The 19,969-nt window shown below is 46.9% G+C and overlaps 1 protein-coding gene across 4 annotated transcripts in view; it reads right to left on the minus strand.

The window, feature by feature from the left end:
* RUNX1 (RUNX family transcription factor 1) overlaps positions 1–19,969 on the minus strand; it is a 244,831-nt gene that overhangs the window by 34,334 nt on the left and 190,528 nt on the right. For 3 of the 4 annotated variants that reach the window (XM_046647979.1, XM_046647977.1, XM_046647976.1), the window contains one exon: positions 9,632–9,823. The exons of the other annotated variant lie outside the window; for it this stretch is intronic. In XM_046647979.1, the coding sequence (XP_046503935.1) occupies positions 9,632–9,823 (192 nt within the window). The remainder of the gene's footprint in view (positions 1–9,631; positions 9,824–19,969) is intronic. 4 annotated transcript variants of the gene reach the window in all.

Genomic DNA, 19,969 nt, shown 5'->3' on the forward strand with positions numbered 1-19,969 from the left:
GTTAATCCTTGGGAGCAGCAGTCTCCAGAATCACAGAATGTGAGAGTGTAAGACCACCTCGTTAATCACTTACATGGTAGACAAGGGGCCTGGGACTTGGTGGTAAAGAAAAGAGTGCCAGGTCACATGGCTGCCCAGCGGCTAAGCAGGCACAGCAGGCAGGACCCTTCAGGAGCACGTCATGCCCCTCATGGGTGGCTGGTGGTGGGGATTGAATGAACCAACAGCATCAGCCCTTTCTATATATGTGAGCTGTAGTTATTTTGTTATTGCCTTTGGTAAATGTGTGAACCAGGCAACGTCCTTGTCATCATCTCGCTGTAGCCACTCCTCCAGTAACCACTCAGGTACAGACACCACCACAGACACATGCAGCAGTTTCAAAACTAGGGGGAAAATAATTGCATGTTTCAAAAATGTCTGCGTTCATCCTTAAGACACCAGCCCTGTTGGACAACCAACAGAAGCACGGCTTAAAACTCAGGCAATTACCGTTGTTCCACGTAGCAGGCAATTAACAACAAAGTACGGATGAAGATTAACAGACCTCAAGAGGAGCGATCTAAATAAACCACTTAAGGGGCAGAAACGCCAAGTCAAGCCCTTGAGCTTGTGCTGACTTTTACAGATATTTTAATAACTTTATCATTATATAATTTGCCATCTGATATGTACAGAGAGATGCACTAATGGAGTGTGAGTGGCCACAACAGTGCAATAACCCCATGAGACTTCATAAAACAGCCATGTTCGCTTCCCTGGTATGACCTGCAACTCCAAGAAATGCAATCACTAGTCAGATTATTTCTTCCTCTCTTTTGACCTCAAGATGTTCTTTTAAAATCCCCTATAAGAGTGTGTATGTAGCCCTTCAAAAGATGGAACGAGGCATTGGCACAGTAGAGCTCTCTGGGTCTTGGGTCTGGCCTTGGAATGACTCAGCTTGAACACGCGAATGGAACTGTAAAGAGGACTACTTCTGCTGTGGGAGCCAGCAAGTTACAGATCTGGGAGACTTAACTGCCCCGAACAGTGAGCTACTGACCCCCAGGGTAGTGCTGACTCATCCAGGCCCCACGGAGGGCTGACTCAACCTTCCCTAGGATGCTCTGCTTTTACGACACCAACATGGTCACACCCAAACCCTAGAGTTGAAAGGTCATAGTGCATCCTCCTCCTGACTGCACAAGGACTGAGCTCACCACTGCAGTGCCCAAATCTTCTTGACCAGAATTGATTCCACGGACTTATGGAGGCTTCGATGCGGCGACATTGGGTGAAAGAACAAAGAAGGTGTGCAGAAATAAGCACTCTTTCAGTTCATGGTGTATGTTTTAAAGCTCAGGTTTCATGGCCACCAAGTAGCTGTTAGGTGACATGAGATGTGGGGGTCAGAGTCCCCCACTGCCTCCTCCTCCCTTTCATCCATACTCCCTCCAGGTAGGAAAGCAGGGGGTTCCATCTTAAGGAGAATCACATTTACAGAAGGGGTAGTTAACTCTTGCTATCAATGACAATTGGAAGATGCTCTTCAAAATCTTGAAACTATATTTGGAATGTTCTGAACCCTAAACACGACCCTAAGATGGTGTGAAATGATGATAGCGTCCAGGACCGTGGCACTTGAGTCTGCGTCTGGAGGAAATGACTGTCCTTGCTGCCCAACCTCTCCTACCCATGGCTCATTTGGGTTCTGTTTTCTCCTGCAAATGCTTCTTTATTTTAAACATAGATGCTATATTCCATACCATTTAGGAGAGCCTGAACTGTCTACCACTCAATCTGAAGACTTTCCATAGCTTGATAATCAAAAACCCATTGGTTAAGAACATTCCTTTTTCTGTTCCTTGCTTGAGGATTTCTTATGAGTTCTCAAGAGCACACAAAGAAGCAGAAAATAAACACGACTGGCCAATGTTTGTTTTTCGGGTGAGTTCTATAGTATTATTTTTTCTTATTATTTTGTTTTATTTACTGTGGTTGGTAACTGAATCTCTAGTATCAAAACATGAAATGTTCTGCCAGAAAGAGATTATGGAAGAAAAGTCTGTGGAAAGAAACTGGGTTTGTCAGTGAAGATTTTATTTACAGGAGTTTTGCAATCGGTATCTTTAATCTCCATAATAATTGGTCTGTTCTACTGCTCTGAAGGCAATTGTTCAATAATAAGAAAGCTCCTATGGGGCTAAGGCTTTGAAAGTAAAATGTGAAAATATAATACGAATATACACGGAGGTGGCTCTTGACAATTGAGGCCAGAGAACCTCTCTGCCTCTGTACATTTTCGCCGCTCTGAAATCCAGAGGGAAATAAGGAAAGACAGAATTACAGTTCCTCAGAGTTATTTAAATCATACACGTTGAATTTTAAAGAGCCCTAAAATAACCCAATTACAGTGGGCCTGCATTGCTGTTCATGACGTGAGGAAACATAATGCAAATGAGTAAAACCAACTCAGTTTGCAGAACTGCTACTGACAAGAAAACAGGAGTCGCTTTCTAACCAGAGCCTTTTTTTCATGAAATCAGCATAAATTGTTTGTTCCTCTCTTGGTACAAACTTTTGCTAAAGTTTAATACTACTTCATGGCTGCAGTCAAAGTTTCTTTTTTAAATATCCAAATTTGAAAGGCTATCTTCGGGTGATTTGTAAATTTGGGATTATGAGATATGCAAAGTGAATCACCAGTCTTTTGAAATGGGTGTGTGGTCAACAATGCCTTGCAATAAAGCCACTTTCAAAAAGGCAGCTTGTTCAAAACAACAGTGATATGCCTAGCTGCTCCTGGAGGTCAAATTCTTGAGTCTATCCCAACTGGCTGGCTGTGGTCTTGGTGACATCCTCTGTTCCTATGGTTACTACCATCCACGATGTCACGTGCTTTTGGGGGCTAGGGCATGAGGCACCCAGGCCTCCTGTCTCCTGGTCTGCACTGCTCCCATGACACAGGGCAGAGCCCTCTTTCTCTACATAGCACTGTTGGGCCCTCTGGTTCCATCTACATAGGGGCAGAGAGTATTAAGAAATATCTAATCTCATCTGGAAAAAAAAATCATACTTTTCCTGGCTGAGAAATAAAAGCATCGCGATATTGAGTTCCAGAAAATGACAGTAGCCAGAAGACATCGTAGAGGTGTTCAGGCATGAGACCCTGAGTTCACATCTACCTGCCTGTAATATCTGTTCTGGGGGATGGACATGGGAAGGTTATTTTGGGGCTCACTTGATGCCCCCTATCCTTGCTACCTTAGTGTAATGGGTGGAATGGTGCCCCCTTCCCAAAGATATGTCCACCTTCTGACTCGTAGAACTGCGAATATGACCTTGTTTGGAAAAAGGGTCTTTGCAGATATAATTAAGTGAAGGATAAGATGAGATCATCCTGGGTTAGCTGAGTGGTGCCTAAATCCCATGACAAGCATCCTCATAAGAGACAGAAGAGGAAATGACACAGAGGAGAAGGCTATGTGAAGATGGAGGCAGAGCCTGGAGCAATGCAGCCACAAGCCAAGGAATGTCTGGAGCCACCAAAGGTTGAAAGAGGCCAGGAAGGATCCTTCTCTAGGGTCTTCAGAGGGAGTATGGCCCTGTTGACACCTTGATTTTGGACCCTGGCCTCCAGAACAGTGAGAGGATAAATTTCTGTTGTTTTAAGCCATCAAATTTGTGGCGATTTGTTACAGCAGCCGTAGAAAACTAATACACTTGGTTTGGTGACGCCATTCGTAACAGCTAACGGGGATGAAGTGTTACCCGTGGGCTGGCTGTAATGCCCACTGCTTCATGTTTCACAATGGTCTTAGGATCTCCAAGTATAATTATTACTCCCATTTTGCAGATAGGGAAACTGAGACTTTAAGAAGTTAAGTAATTTGCCACAAGTCCTATAGCAATATGTGTTGGAGACCAGTTTTGGACCCACGTAGTCTGCCTGTTGAGCCCTCATTCGTAGTCACTATGCTTTGCTGTCTTTCTTGGCCATTAGAGTTACAGGTTAACCCTCCTGCTATTTAACCATCCATATCAAGCACACGCTCCAGCTACAGCTTTGTTAAAAACTTACTCTTCTGAACAAAACCTCTGTGTGTGTGTGTGTGTGTGTGTGTGTACGCAAGTGGGTCTTTGTGTGTATGAGCGTGTGTCTGTGCATGTGCACACTGGCCCATAGGTTACAAGAATAAGGGAAAAGTTCAGAACATTTCAAATCCACAGAAGGAATATTTCATCATTAAAATCAAGCCCTAAAGTGAACCCTTCCTTCTTTTAATTAGAAAAGATGTCCACGAGGCATTAACAACACGCTCCGGAAAACATGGTCTGATCACCTTGAATGACATCCATGAAAACGTTTGGTCTGAAAACGCAATCCCACTAAAATGTGGGTTCTGATGACTAGGGTGCTGACAGCTCGCCAGGTTGGCGGCTTCTTTGAAGGGCTGGTTTATTAAGTACTTAGCTGTGAGGTGCTTGTAAATACATCCCAGGCATCTGAGCAGTGCTGTTCAAGGGAGTTCTGTGTTGGTAACTGTGCCCGTCCAAAAATAGAGCATGGAGTCGATGCTACCTCTCAGTCTATTACGTAACTCACGGGCGTGAATGGGCAGTGGACATGGTGTGGCCACATCAGACTCCAGCAACAAAGGCCACAGGCCAGCTGGGAGGCAAAGGACTTTGGGCCTTTTTGTTAAAGGAGAAAACAAGGACTTAGGTTTCTCCGAATCATTCTTACCCCTTTTCTGAATGCCTACGATGCAATTCATTAGTATGAGCTTTTCAAACTTTCGTTAAACTTATAGTTTATGTCGTAGCAGCCAAGAACATAGAAAACAGTAACTGGGTCTCAGTTCCTGCCTGGAGAGTGCTTCTAGTACTGTTAACTGGTTCCCTCTCTGCCTGCTCGGGAGGGGGCGGGATGCGGCTGTAGCACGGTGAACTTGCTTGTTACAACCCCACACGTTAGCTCTTCATTCTGCATCCGTTCCACTATTTTTCCTTGCTTCCCTCCCTCCCTTCCTTTCTTACTTCCTTCCTTCTTACATTTATTTATTTTTATTTATTCATAGCAACCCCTGATTCAGGCTTGTTTTCAGTGTGAGATTCTGTTGCTACAGACCTTGAAAGACTCTCAAACTCTACTATACCTAGATAAGAGTTATTTTTAAATCATTCTCTTTTCATGTTTACAGCAAGTCTCATAAGTTGATTTTCAGCACCTCGAATACTCTGCTTTGTGTAACCATCAGAAGACCATTTATAAATTTACATATGAGGATTTCTGGTCTTTGACTGTAGCATCTACTTCCACGGTAATCAATCAGCCTCCACCTCCACTTTGTTCTTGAACTTCTAGATTGCTAGAAGAGAAAGGAAGGAGAGAAAGAGAGAGAGGGAAAAGCGAAGGGAAGAAATGCTGTGTAGTTTGATATTTTACCCCCAAGGCTGGAAAGGGGATTTCTCTCTCCTCCCACAGGAAGGTAGAAAGTTCTTTTTCCTTTTGTCAACCCAGCTGATAAAGGTGGACATAAGCACCCGGTACAGCTGTGCAGAAATACAGTCGATTCAGTATCTCAAAGAGCTTCTCAGACAAGAGCACCAGAACATGGTCTTTCCAAAGTAATTTTAACTTTTGGGGAAAACCACCATCAAAACAGAAATCATTTGGAATGCTAGAAATCAGGAGATGATTTGGAGAGGTGAGGGCCCCCTATGGCGATACGGAACACTCAGTGAGGTGCCCACACTCCTCAAGCCTGATTAGATGTTGCCTGGGTTTGGATATTAAGGAGGACTTGGTCCCAACGGGCCCCACAAGGGAGACTCTTACACATAGGAAGGCCAGGCTGTTGCCCCCAGTAAAGTAAACAAAGAGTGGCTGGGAAGCCCTCACCCCACCGGTAAATCCTTCAATCACTCACAATTAGAGATTCATTATTCTGAGTTAAGCTTTCTTTTCGCCCCGTCTTGAAAAACAAATGTGCATGACCCCAAAGGAGACAATTTGTTAAAGTGCCCGCCACAGAGTCTGGCCCTACAGTGATTATTATCATCAACACCTAGTAATAATAGAACACATTCAATACGGGACTGACTACCAAATGAATGGCCCGCCCAGCACTTCTCCCGTCTTCCCTTTGGCCATCAGGATTCTTCCTGACATTGGTCAACCCTGTGTCTAATCGATTCTCGAGCCAAGAGCCAAAGCCCAGGAGACCCTGCCATCCCATCAGCACTGGCTTTGTGGCCAGAAAGGGCTGGGTTTGAGTCCAGGTCGGTCACTTACGGTCTCGGAAATGTTGGGCAATTGCTAACTTCTGAGGTTCAGTTTCTCTGTCTGTAAACCATGCCACAGGATTGTGGTGAGAGCGGGATAAGGCACACAAAAGGTCTGACCTGTGCCAAACTCGATCATAACTGGTCCACTTAAAGAGTTAAACCTCCAGCCTTGATGTTTATGGCAACACACACAGGAACAACAGAACCAGCCTCTTAGTTTCTCTAGTTTAGACAGTTTCCTGCACTGGCAGATATCATTCTCTCTCCATCTTCCCAGAAAGGAGGGAATTATGCAGCCTTAAGTGTGGTTCATCTTTTTCGATAAATCAGGAGTCAAATTCTTAAAATTACTTGCTGGGGTTGCCTGAAGCCATCTCTAAGGGGAAGGTGTGATTCGATTCGGCTCCAGCGTCTTGTCTCTCTAGAATCTGCCCTGTTCCATCTTTCAGAAGGACACGTGCCCTTTCTCTTTCCCGTGACTGTAAAAGAATTCTAAAACTCAGCTGTGGAAGTTCTCAGCGATGTCTTGACTCGCATAAATTTGTAGCCATGACAAAATGGCTTTCTGTTCAATTTTAAGACCTGGTCAAATAGGAAGTTGAAATTAACCTCAGCCCTTTTATAGTTAAAACCTCAACAAATAAACAGTGGTTTGGTGGCATGGCACCCTGCTCCTCTCTCCCATCTGTACCCTGCTTCAGATAATTTGAGACGTCTATTTTGAGTGATTCTCAAGCACATCTGATTCTGGATAAATAGAGACATTTTTCTCTATCTGTGATTTCCTACTGACAGACTTAGAGGGAGAGGCATAGGACTTCTGATGAAGTCCTAGCAAGACGGGGTGTATCAGCCTCTCTAAAAACCCATGACCTCTCCGACCCCCCGTTACTGACATTTCCACGATGCTGAAAACATTTACACATCTGTATGGCATCCCTGTGGAACTGCTGTGATTACTTCTGGGATAATTTTCTTACAACTAGTGCTGCCATTTCAAAGAGAGCCATAAACACATGCTGAATTTTTATATAAAGCATCTTCTTAAACATAATATAGAAGTTCCAGAGCTAAGCCGGGAAAATAACCATTTTCCTACCTGTCAAGAGCAAAATGAAGGTTCTGGCTGAAAGAGACTTTACTATTATCCCTGTTAACATCCTCATTTCAAGCAGGAAAAAATCCCGAGGGTCTACTCAAAACATGACTAGGATAAAATAGCCTATTTTTAATTTTAAAAAAAAGGAAAGAAAAAGGAAAAGTAGTTTTACATGAAAATATCCTGGATACTTATTTTTCAAAAGTTGTTCCTACAATTTTACAAGTGAAGTACTGAATAGCAAATCATATTTTAGAAAGAAAACGTCAGCAATATAGCTAACACATTCTTTAGAGGGGCAGTTAAGCCCCAGGGTACTCCAAAAGGGAGCTGTTATTTCTTAGATGCTGCAGAAGTAAAAAGTTTTTAAAAGGAACAAGAAGAGAGTGATGCTCCGTGGTAAAGCTGATACTCTGCTAAGCATATAATATTCCAAAGAGCTAAAGAATGCCCATCCACGATAATGCCTCCACTCGAGAGTTGCTGACTGCTGAGGACAAGAATTTGCCCTCCCCTCTTCTGATTGGTAAAGAGAGCAGATCTGACAAGGAGAGAAATCAGATCTGATTCATTCCTCACCAGAACTGTCCAAAACAAAACTGACTTCATCGTGACAATATTGACTTGCCCCCACATGGTTGAATTTTCTGTTGCCTTTAAAAACGCGTAATATTTTTGGTTCTAACATCAGTAGACAAAGACAGATCTCTTTAACAACTCAATAGTATAAATGTTCAGTGATGCATTGAGAGAATAAGAAAACAGACCTCTTCCCTTGATGTTACAAATGGAGTCCTGGAGATGAGACAAAAATGAATTGAGATGGCCCTAAACACAAGATCAAGGAATCTCCTCGAGAACTTTATTCTATTTAGAAGAAAAGTGTCATTTCACCCCAAGCCCATCTCTCTCACTTAATGGGCCATTTGATCGAATTTACCATACACACTTGCACTTTGGAATTTTTAAAAATCAATATGCGTATTTTGAAGAAGTACTCATGATTATTAAGCACGGGAAACCAACGATTTCATGGGATCTCTTCTTACATACACTTAAGATGAGCCCGTCGATGAGAGGTAGCCCCCAGAAGTGAAGCTTTAGGTTTCTGTTTGTGCACAAAAGGCCCACTCTACTGATAGGCCACTTCATAGCTGTGTGCATAGTATCTTATGGGAAGATTTCTTTGGGAATTTCCACTCAAACAGAAGAACCTCCGCCAGAAACGTAATTGTGAGAGCGTACAGCCTGGATCATCAGGCTCCATGCGAGAGCGTGGGTGTGCCTTTCGAGAATGCCACATGTGCTAACCCCGAGAGAGCTCTTGAGCCAGCAACCCTAAAGAACTTATGACACTTGCACATCCCACAATACCACTCACACGGAGAAAGCACCTGGGGAAGCTAATTTCTGCTGTCCCAGAAGGGCAGGTGGCATATTGCTGGCCACCTGCCCTTCCCCCTAGATGTGTTGCTTATCTTTTCCTTTGAGTTAAACAAGCCTGCTACTTTGAGAAAGGAATCTTACTGTGACCATATCACATACAGCTGTATCCTGCACGGCATAGAGAAAATGACAGCATTTCGGAAATTTGAAATGGTATCACAGAGCAAATAATCATTGACGTCAGCAGTTTCTACAATGTAAATGAACTATGTGGATTATCTACTTTGGCACCGCGGGTTTTATGCAATTACTGTATTTTACCGTGTTTTTGCAATTGTCAGCTAGCCCCATGGAGGGGGGGAAACCTGCATTCTGTACTGACTGCAAATTTATTTCTTGCAAATAATACCCTTGATGTGAGGGGACCCGGACATTCCTACTCTATCTTTATATTTTCAAAAGAAGGTATATTAGATACAACCTCCACAAATTATCTGAAGACAATAAGAACTTGAAACATGCTGACCTTCACCTTGCTTCGTGTGTGCGTGTGTGTGTATGTGTGTCTTCAAGCCTAATGGCTAGATAAGAAAATAGCGTAGCCAAAGCTAACTCTTAAAAAATTCAAGATGTTATCTACACGCAGATATATCTCTCCATATCCTCTCTATGTCCTACGCAGCAGAGCTTTTTAATCTGGGGATCTTGTTACAACACAGATCCCACTCGGTAGGTCTGGGGCAGCCGGAGACTGCGTGTGTAACGAACTCCCAGGCTGTGGGTCTGCAGACCACCCTTTGAACACGAGCAGGGCCGCTCTGGGTGGGTTCTGCCTGAGGGTGAGGTGGGAGGCGGGCTCGTCCAGGTACTTACCCTGCATCTGACTCTGAGGCTGAGGGTTAAAGGCAGTGGAGTGGTTCAAGGAGGCCCGAGGGTTGGGTGTGGGGGCTGGGTGGTGTGGGCTGACCCTCATAGCTGTGCGCCGCAGCTGCTCCAGTTCACTGAGCCGCTCGGAAAAGGACAAGCTCCCGGGCTTGGTCTGATCATCTAGTTTCTGACGATGTCCTATTGTGGGGAGGGGGTGGGAAGGGGAGAGGGAGGCAGGGAAGAAGGGAGGGAAGAGATCAGAAAACGTATTGTGGATTTTCTCAAATTTTGGGTTTTCTTGTCTGTCCCCTCCCTCTCCCCTCACCCCCAACATGGATTTGCTGGAGATTTGCACATTTGGCTGGCTCCCAGTGGGAATTCGGGGCTATTGTCCTCACAGCAGGCTGGTGCCCCATTGGTCACACTGGCCACTGGTGCTCCCCCAGTCTGGGCCCTGGCACCCACCCCAACCCTCTGCACCCATCTCCACTGGGCAGATCACAATGGGCACACAGGACCTGGTGACGGTGGTGATGGTGGGAGGGAGAGAGGGTGCATTAATTGTTGGCACTTAGCCAACTGTGGGCTACACTATGGCAGCCAGGAAAGGTGCCCCCCCCCCCCCTCCTCCCCCCCCCCCCACCCCGCCGTGGCATCAGAACAGCCGCTCCTTACTGCAAACCCAACCACTGGGTTTGAGAGGCAGCAAAGTGGGCCCTAGAGCTTAGCGGCAAGCCCCTTCCAACAGGAAATGAGGAGTGGCTGCAAACCCACAGCCCCTGAGGAGGTCCGATTTCCTGTGAAATGCCCAGCCTCAGTAGCCCCTCAGCCCCTCTGGCTCCCCTCTCCCTCTCCTCGAAAGCTTTCCACCAGCGTTCTTTCTTCCCTGAAGCCGACTTCCCCAGGTGCCCCGGCTACAGAGGGAATTGACAGGAAGTGGCAGCCTGGCGTCCCCAGTCCAATATTCCCAGCAGGCAGGCCCACCGGAGCCCCGAGGGGGCTGCCAGCAGATTGGATGGGCTTCCCCAGGAGGCCCAGGAATCCAGGGGTGGGGGGAAGGTGGGCCCCTCACTGTCCGCACGGACAGCAAGCGTCCTCCTCCTGCTCCTCTGCAAAAATCACCGTCACCAGGATGCAGACAGCAGAGGCCACTTACAGGGACGGGCCAGGAGGGTTGGGCCTCCTGTTTCCTTCCTCAATCCCCCACAAAATGTCTTTAAACTGGAGCCTCAGGCCCGTCAAGCAGAGCCGAGGGACCGCCACAGGGGCGCCTTTCAAAGAGGATGCTGCCCCGCTCCTTCCTCAGCCTGTGCTGGAATAAAGTCACTGACCAATTTCATAAAATTCTCCTGATTGTCAAGGGGTCTCAGATTGGAGAAGCAGCTGCTCATTGCCACGATCAAGAGCTCTCCAACCTGCCCTGAGCCAGCCCTCAGGGAGCGAGAGGATGCCCTGACCCCACCCGCCCCAGCACGGGGTGAGTGAGGGGGTGGGAGAACGACCTTTCAGCCCAGCTCCCAATCGCTACAATTATAAAATTAAATTTTATAACTCGGATGATGGTTCCAAATCTCCGTGGCTTGCCGTTTCTTCCTGCTGCCAGGCCCCTTGGCACAGCTGACACTGTCTCAAATTCCAGACCAGAAAAAGGACCCACTATACTGCAGCGATTTTATCATGAACAAGACCTGTTTGGCTCCCAAATGAGGAAAAATACTTCAGCATAATATTTGTGTAGTTCAAATGCAACGCTCCCTCTTTTCATGTGTCACCAAGGCAAATCTGGACTCTGATTCAGCCCTGCAGCCCTCAACACTCAACCTGAACACAAACAGCCTGAGTCACGCAGGCCCAGAACACATGTGAGAGGCCTCTTACCGGCTGAGTATTTTAAGCAGCAGCCTTGTGGGCGAAAGGCCATGGGGCCAGGTCCCGGAACAACCCCTGTCATCCCTTTCCCTCAGAAGTACGAAAATGTCTTTTTCTAGAACATTCTATTTCAGTCAATCATGGAATCATTCTGTCTCTGGATGGAGCTTTCCTGGACCCCCCCCCCCCCCCCCTTAACTTTGTGACAGATTCTCAATTTCCTGATGATCTGACTGAAAAATCTGAAGTTTCCTTGCAGAAAAACAAACAATTCCAACCCCAAAACCATTCAAAGCATAATAATTCAGCCCTTTCAATGCCTACAGGACCTAACGCCCGGTATTAGGAGTCAAGCAAAGAAGGCAGGAAAAATAATTCTGGAGAGTTCTAGCACCTCCGAAAGAATGCTGGTTGGCGACGTAATGGTACAGAAGCATCCAGCAGGTTTTGTACCCATTTTAAAACTTCACATTCCTTGGGCACCCAGTGGCATTTTTGAAGAACACCGTGTCAAGGACAGTGGGTGATCCAGGGGAATGATGTGTATGAGATCATTCTGAATACATGGCATTTGGAGCTTTGGAGTCTACAGTCAGCCTTTGAAGAAAGGACATGAGTTGTGTCTGCCTCAGCCGCCAAGCTTGGGGACCACATGCCACCAAGAAACCAAACAGAAATAAGTCATCCCAGGTAAGCCACTCCTGTGGCCAGGCACACCATTAGTCCCCTCTCATTGCCCTGTGCTTAAAAAAAAAAAAAAAAAAGTTTTACCATGTGAACAATTTCTGTACCAGCTGACACCTGCCAAAATCGCAGTCATTTACAGAGATTAACTGATGACTGTCTGCTTTAGCAGGAATGTTCGGGCATAACTCTCAGAGAAAACAATTCTTCACTCTAAGCTATTTCCTAAGCCCTGAGAGTCCCGGGGCTGAGTTTAATGCCGGAGGAGTGGGGGGAGAGTTCATGCCACACCCTGGCCACGTGTGAGCCGGGTAGTAGGGGAGAGCGCTCGTGCCTGTGCGGAGAATATGTCCCCCGTCCTCACCCGGCGCCGGAGAGCTGTAATACCAAGGCACGGGGCGAGGAAAAGCATTACCATCGTCGAGGTGTGGTTCAGATGCATTTATAAGCTAGATCAGAGGAACACCTAATTCTTCTTTTCTGAAACCATCAGATTTCATGTGCCAAAGAGCAATGTTTTGTGTGAAATATAGAAGCTTCCGATAGAAACTTTCAAGCTGGGGAAAATGAATGCTTTATGTCTCCAATTTCCTGTATCTTTGTGCGATTAAAATGTCAATTTGCCCCCCTGAATTTTAAATACAAGAGTATGGAAAATGTCCAGTATCGAATTCACTTTTCTTCTTTCTTACTGAGTACCAGGCTTCAGATGGCACCAGGGAATTCAAGCCTGGATGAAACCTTGTGGGAGAATCATATGTGTGTTGGCAGCCTCGCTTTTGGAACATGTTGGATTAAGCTGTAAATGTTTACAGGGCGATCCTTAAAATAGTGACCACCACAAGGGCTCCTACCGGGACATCTTACTGAATCTTAAGCAGAATTGAAAAGGATCCTAAATTATGTTTCTCTGTTACCATGTTCCCATTTTTGAAAAAAGTACCTGATTAGACTTTCATTACATATGCAAAACCATAAAAAGCCAAAAGAAAAAAAATGGAATAAAAATAAATTAATCTCATCCATTAAATTTTACTTCTTCATTCTAAAGACACACATCCTGCAGTTTGTGGGATGGAGGCCCATAGGCCTTCCCTAAATGTTATGATATATGTGGTGGATAATGAGACCAGCTCTCAGTTTTCTGCTATAAAAACTAGACTAAGCAGGGAGGTATAGCTCACCGGTAACTGAACTGCCTTTTCCATGAAACCGTCGTTGCTCTGTGGCCGTGAGTAACTGAGATAGCGTAGGTGATCTTCTACCAAGGAAAACGGATAAGGCTAAATTGTCACCTTTTCTTGGAAAATTTCAGCTGGAAAGAATAATTTTCTGGCAGTCAACATGTCAGTCTGTGTTTCTGATATGGGTTTACTAGTTTTCTTGATAGATTCTCAGCAGGAAAATTAGGAAGGTGTCTGCTTGAAGCATTGCCATGACAAGCAGTTGAGAAAAGCTACGTAAAATGATAATACCAAGAAGATATCTATCTATATATGTGTGTGTGTGCCTATATAAATCTACATCTCTTGTCTATATATAACATTGTGATTCTTCTAAAAGCATATATGTATTTCAAAAGATGCTTGCTGGGCCAGCCCCAGTGGCCTAGTGGTTAAGTTCAGTGCACTCTGCTTCAGTGGTCTGGGTTCGGTTCCTCAGCATGGACCTACACTGCTCTGTTAGCGCCCATGCTGTGCTGGTGGCCCACATACTAAAAAATAGAGGAAGATTGGCAACAGATGTTGGCACAGGGAGAATCTTCCTCAGCAAAAAAAAAAAAAAGATGTTTGCCAATCAATCTGATACTAACAACATGTATCTTATATCCATGGATATAAAAACATGGATTTTTCTTTCCTTAATTTGCTACTGCTTTATGCCCATGGAAAAGAAATTGATGTGTATAGGGAACAGCTCAATTTTCCTGGAATAACACTCTAACCTCTAGGTTCCAGGGTCATTAAAGTCATTAGGACTTTAAAGCAAAGATACTGAAGGTGAATGTGATCTTTCCTTAACACACCTTGCAGATGGTGAAATATACCTTTCTAACTGCAAACCTATCCATCTGCTGGCTAATGTTGGGCGATATTGTCCCAGGTTATATATTGTGCCTATGTTATATATTCAATATATAATGTTATATATGATACATAATATATATTAATATATTCAATATATATCAATATATTCAATATATAATGTTATATATGATACATAATATATATCAATATATTATATATTAGAATGCATATTATATATACATGTTTATACATCTCCAATGTTATATAAACATGGGTAGTCTAACGTTTACCTGTAATCTCTTTCTATATCCTTAAATTAAGAGACGAGCACAAGGTTGGAGAACTTCAAGAAGGGCCAGAGAAATCAGCCTTGTTTTTTTTTCTTTGCTTTCTCCCCACAGCCCCCCAGCACACAGTTGTATATTCTAGTTGTAGGTCCTTCTGGTTGTGCTCTGTGGGATGCTGCCTCAACATGCCTTGATGTGCGGTGCTAGGTCCGCACCCAGCATCCAAACCGGTGAAACCCCAGGCTGCTGAAGTGGAGCACGCGAACTTAACTACTCGGCCACAGGGCTGGCCCCTAAGCCTTGTTTTTTAACCGATGTGTGGGAAATGAAGTTCAGAGAGGTTGTGTCATTCACCTAATCTCACACAGCCAATGAGAGCAAGGGGCCAGGTCTGAAAACACACCCACTCCCTCAAGTGCCCCCACCCCCATGCTCAGTGCACCTAGAAATACCAATTTCTGTGAACCCCAGGTGAATGGAGAAGAAAGGCATACAGGCTTGCCTAGTGGTAGGTCACAGGGACACTAGAGCAATTTACACGCTCTGCTTTCACATCCCACTGCTGTTCCCGGCTTGTACGTACAACAGAAGAGAGCCTGAGCCGTCTTGTGACCTGGGATAGATTGCCACATCTCACCATGAGTAGGCATCACGATCACCCGGACGCTCTGGCATGGTAGGTCTGGGGTGGTGCCTGAGAATTCTCATTTCTCATAAGGTCCAGGTGATGCTGCTGCCGGTCCAGGGAAGACACTGGAGTGTGGGTGTGAGGGGGAGCGACTCCTCCCTACGACTGTGTGCTTTCCACGTGCTTCTAACTCGCCGTGGGCTGGAAATAAAACACCAAACCCGAACTGTGTTTAGACTAAGTGTCCATGGGTACTGAGTGAGGGCCTTGTTTTTGTGATAACTATTTGTGGCCTCTCTCTTAATTTTTTAATTCTTCCACGTATACAGAGCGGCTGAAAACGCCAAAACTCTGCCCCGCAGACAGGTGGTTGTGACTCTCTCTCCCATCCTCACTGACATTCTCTGTGAATCAGTGTCGCAACAACCAGGCTGATGTGCAAGGCGAACCCAGGATTCCCAAGTAGGGAGTAACTTCTGCCCTGCCATCGAAGGAAAGACTTGGGGGAGCAGCAGGAAAGGGCTGTTGTACGGAAACTATTCCGTTCCAGAAAGGCAGCAGTTCAGATCTCTGAGCCCTCACGAGCTTGGGGGGCTAATGCAGATGCTAGAATTCTTCTCTCCCCCAGAGAAACAACATGGCACCGGGAAGGTGTGGCTGCCAGTCTGCAGGTTAAGAACTCTCCATCCTGAAGCTGCTTTTCCACCCACCTTTCCTGTGGACAAGAGCCGGTCTCCTCATCACTCAGCCTCCTTATCTGGAAGCCTGGAATTAAAGGACTAAGATGGATTACTCCGAGGGGCTCTGAGAGCATTCACGGCAATTACCCCGGCAGCCACCGGCTGCTCAACTGGTTCTCGTCGGACGACTCTGCACACGGGCTTTCTTGAACAACTTCACTTGATGTTAGGACTTTCAAAGTTTTCTTTCTGTCTTTTTTCAGGCAGGTACCTGGCCTTTGGGAGCCAGCCCCAAGTCCAACTGTCAAACTGGTCTTCAGAGCTCTCTCTTGAACCCAGATTCCATCCCGCCCGCCCTACCCGTCTGCGTGCTGCTGGTGGGCAGCTCTGCGCCACACATGCTGGGCATTCGCTCTTCCTCTGCCTCCTGCTGTTCCTCAGCGGCCTTCTGGACAGCTAGTAATGACCTTGGCTGTCAGTTTTCACAGACCCTCCACTCTCCCCTCAAACCTTCACTGAGCCCTTCCTGCTACCCACCCAGTGACAGGGACACCGCATTCTGTTTCTGCCCCTTCTCCATTATCACCCAAAGACTGCAGCCAGAGGGAACGGGCCATTAATCTCACCTCACAGCCTGCCAGGAAGTTGTCAGGGGCTGCAGCTGGGAAGAAAGCCGCTCGGCCGAACTTTAATCCAGGGTCTCATTTCCCTGCTTCTCTGACTGCTTAGAAAATAATGATACTTTTTGGTCCCCTGCCCATCCCCTCCCATCAACGGGAAGAGGAATGAAAGTCCGAGATTAACGCTCATCACCCTACCTGTACCGTGTCCCCCGTCCCACCACGGGCCCTGCGCAGGGCTTCTGCTCCCCTGGCCCCTCCAACCTCCTACAGGAGGATGGATCACACCAAGCCAGTACGGAAAAGTCCACCAGGCAACTTTCTTAGGGATCCTACACACATGATGCTTTACCCCAGGGGAATCACCAACAGGGACAGTGGTGCCTTTGGTTGGGAAGAGCTCTGTCCTCTTGCAGGTGGCAACAGGTAAGCAAGTGACCACCGAGTCTGCCTGTGCATGGGGCTTCCCTTCCCTGGGTGTTTTCACACCATGGTCCTGCAGTGGCCCCCCCTACATGGCCTAAAGCACTTATTGTAGAGGTCTGCCTGGCGTTTCGCTTAGCGCACTTTCTAAGGTGAATGCGCCCTACTTGAAACTAGACAGCAGACAGTTCAAATTCCGCACTCTGCTCCAGCCACACTGGTCACTTTACTCTAGCTCCAAATGTCTGCCTCAGGCCCTTTGCACTTGCTGTTTCCTCTGCCCAGAATGCTCTTTCCATAGACACCTGTGGGCCAGATCCTTCCTGTCCCTCAAGTCTTTGCTTAAATTTCATCTTCTCCCTGAGAACTTCCTGAACACCCCATTTTAAGTTGCAAACTGTCCCCTACCTGGCCAGTCACTGGTCGTTTCGCTTCAGTTTTCTCCATAGCACTCATTAATATTATGGTCTGTCTGTGCTCACTGGACTGTGAGTGCCAGGAGAGTGGGATTTTGTCTCTTTTCTTCACAGCTGTCTCCTTCACACCTGGCACATAGTAGGCTCACTAAATGTTGACTGAATGGCCACCTGACTGACTGCCCAGCTCTTTCATGATTGGTGCCGTCCAACCATCCTCCATTAGACTGTAGAAAAGTAGAATTCACTTGGGCCAAAGGAAATTTGAGCTAAAGTTTTCAGCTCACATGGAACTGTAGAGAGGGCTCAGAAAAACTATTGGTTGAGGAAAAATAGAACGTACAGTTTCATGGAGAATTATCCATTAGAGGTTAAATCAACTGTAAAACTTGCCTTCTCTATTTTTTTTCTTTCATTTTACTGAAAACTAAAGAAGAATGGATAAAAGGCCCTTGAGCTGAGATGAGTGTTGCCTCCTCACATAAGCAAAGAGCTGCTGCAGCTTCCCTTTTTTTTTTTTTTGTAGTATCTTCACACACACACACACACACACACACACACACACACACAGAGTGTGTCTCCCACAGTTGCCCTCAAGACGTGGGCTCAGACACAGTGGCGAAGCTCGCTGGGGCCCAAGCAAGATCAACAACCAACACAGATGTCAGGCCCCGGGCCCACGTGGGGCCTGCTCCCCCTCTGAACCAGACCTCAGAATTCACCGGACAAAAGCGGAAACAAAACTGAGTTCCCTGAGGTTCAAGGCTCACAGTAACAGGCAGCAGAGTTTTAAGCTCGATCCCATGAGCTTTTCGAGACCTGGGCCTCCCTAAAAGCAGGGTAGTCAAAATCTGTAGTCATCGGTCGCCATGGGTTACCCCCTGTTTCTGTCTGGTGACTAAGGAGGTAATTGCAGCTTAGGGCAGAGGATCCGCCCGGTTTCCTTTGCTCTTGACCAGAGGTAGCCCTCTGCGGGGGCGGGGGAGGCGACCTCCATGGAAGGGTGCAGACAGCTCGGCTCACAAGTTCAAGATTCTTTCTCCTCCATCAGCCTGTAATTCCAAGTTCTGTGGACCCTCCCCGAGGGCAGGGACTGCCTTTAGAAGACCCCCCATTAGAGAGTAATTTAAAAGTAACCCAGGAGTGATAACTGCTGGTAAGGTGGATTCATTTACCCCAATAGCTTCCGTCCCGATGATGGGCTCTGAGTGGAAGGTGACCTTGGGAGGGTAAGTGTTGGTGGCAGGTGGGGGCGGTGTCCAGAGCTGAGTATCGACTCAGGAAATGCTGCTTGGAGCATTTGGAACCGGCTGAAGCATTGTGACCTGGCTTTGGAGTTCAGGTCTTCAGCAGAGCTAGCCCAGGCTGGACAGGTAGGGCCTCGGGAAGGGGCAGAAAGATCTCAGAGGTTCGCAGACTCCACCTGCTGCACTGTGGTCCCGGGTATTCCTGTTCCCCACACAGGCCTTCTGACCTCCTGGCACGTCTCCACTCTCCTCTGCCCCGGCACACACCGCACAAAACTAGCCGAGGCCCTGAGCGTGTCCCGACAGGACCGAGGTAAAGTGAGAGCCCTTTCAGGGATGTGCCCTTTATTGGGGGTGCCCCAATAAACGCTGAGTGAATGAAGAAATGAATGAATGAACGAACAGGTACATAAACTCCCTTTCCTGGTCTAAACTCATTCTTGGCTGCGCACCCAGAAGCCTGTAGGATGCTCTCTCCTTGTCCGTACTTCTGGGAAGGGGTAAGAAAATTCCCTGTCATTCCTAAAAGTCTGCCCACTGGCCCTGGGGGCCTCCCCAGCATCAGCGAGGGAAGCATCTGATTCCCATCCTCCTCTCAGGTCACTAATGCCAACTGCACTCTGGGCTGGCCTCACAGAAGCAGGAGACTGAGGGGCCAGCCAAAGTCCTTTAATAGATGGCTGAGCAGGCCCTGGCGGGTAAAGAAGGACAAGGGCACTCTGGCCACTCACAGCTCCCCAGCACTAATTGGTTAGAAAGCCAATAGTGACCAGTAGTTGTTTTGGACAGGCCATTAGCCGTACCTCACACCATCCAGAGAAAAAGCTTTTAGGTTGTTTTGGGAATGATGGCCTCACTCAGGTTCATTTTGATCCACTGTTGTCAACACATAGCTGAGATGAAGCCTGTCGAGGAGGGAGTCCTCCTCCACCAGTTACCGAATGGGCAAGTGGCTGTTTGCCTGGGACTCCCAAAGTGCCACAGCACGGTGATGAACATGCTGGCCCCACTGCTTGCCAGGTGATGTTAGGAGGGAAGATTCTATTTATTCCAAGACACAAGTGCCCCCCTTCACCCTGGTGACCACATCCGAGCCGGTGATGGAGCGAAGGACGAGAAGGCTGTCAATACTTGCCTTGCAAACCCCGGCAACATTCTCCCATCCAAACCCTTTCCAGATCTGAAAGTAACAGACCTTCTCCCTTCTTGGTCCTTCCCTGGGACTCTGCCTCTGGAAGCTGGCTTGCGGGGACCAGCTTCCCAGTTCCACTCTGCTACCGATGCAATGGGAGAACCACCTTTTCAATGCACATTTTGAACTTTCTGTCCTTTCGACTCTGGAAACAGTCGCTCTTCTGTACGAACACTCTGGTGTGTGAAAGCAATATCTGAGCTCAGTGAGAGCCCTCATCAACGGCTGCCGATTATGCTGAGCCTTTTCCCAGCCCGAGGGAGGCCCCCAC

This window comes from Equus quagga, chromosome 21 (assembly GCF_021613505.1).
Source record: "Equus quagga isolate Etosha38 chromosome 21, UCLA_HA_Equagga_1.0, whole genome shotgun sequence".
In the NCBI taxonomy this organism is placed as follows: Eukaryota; Metazoa; Chordata; class Mammalia; order Perissodactyla; family Equidae; genus Equus; species Equus quagga.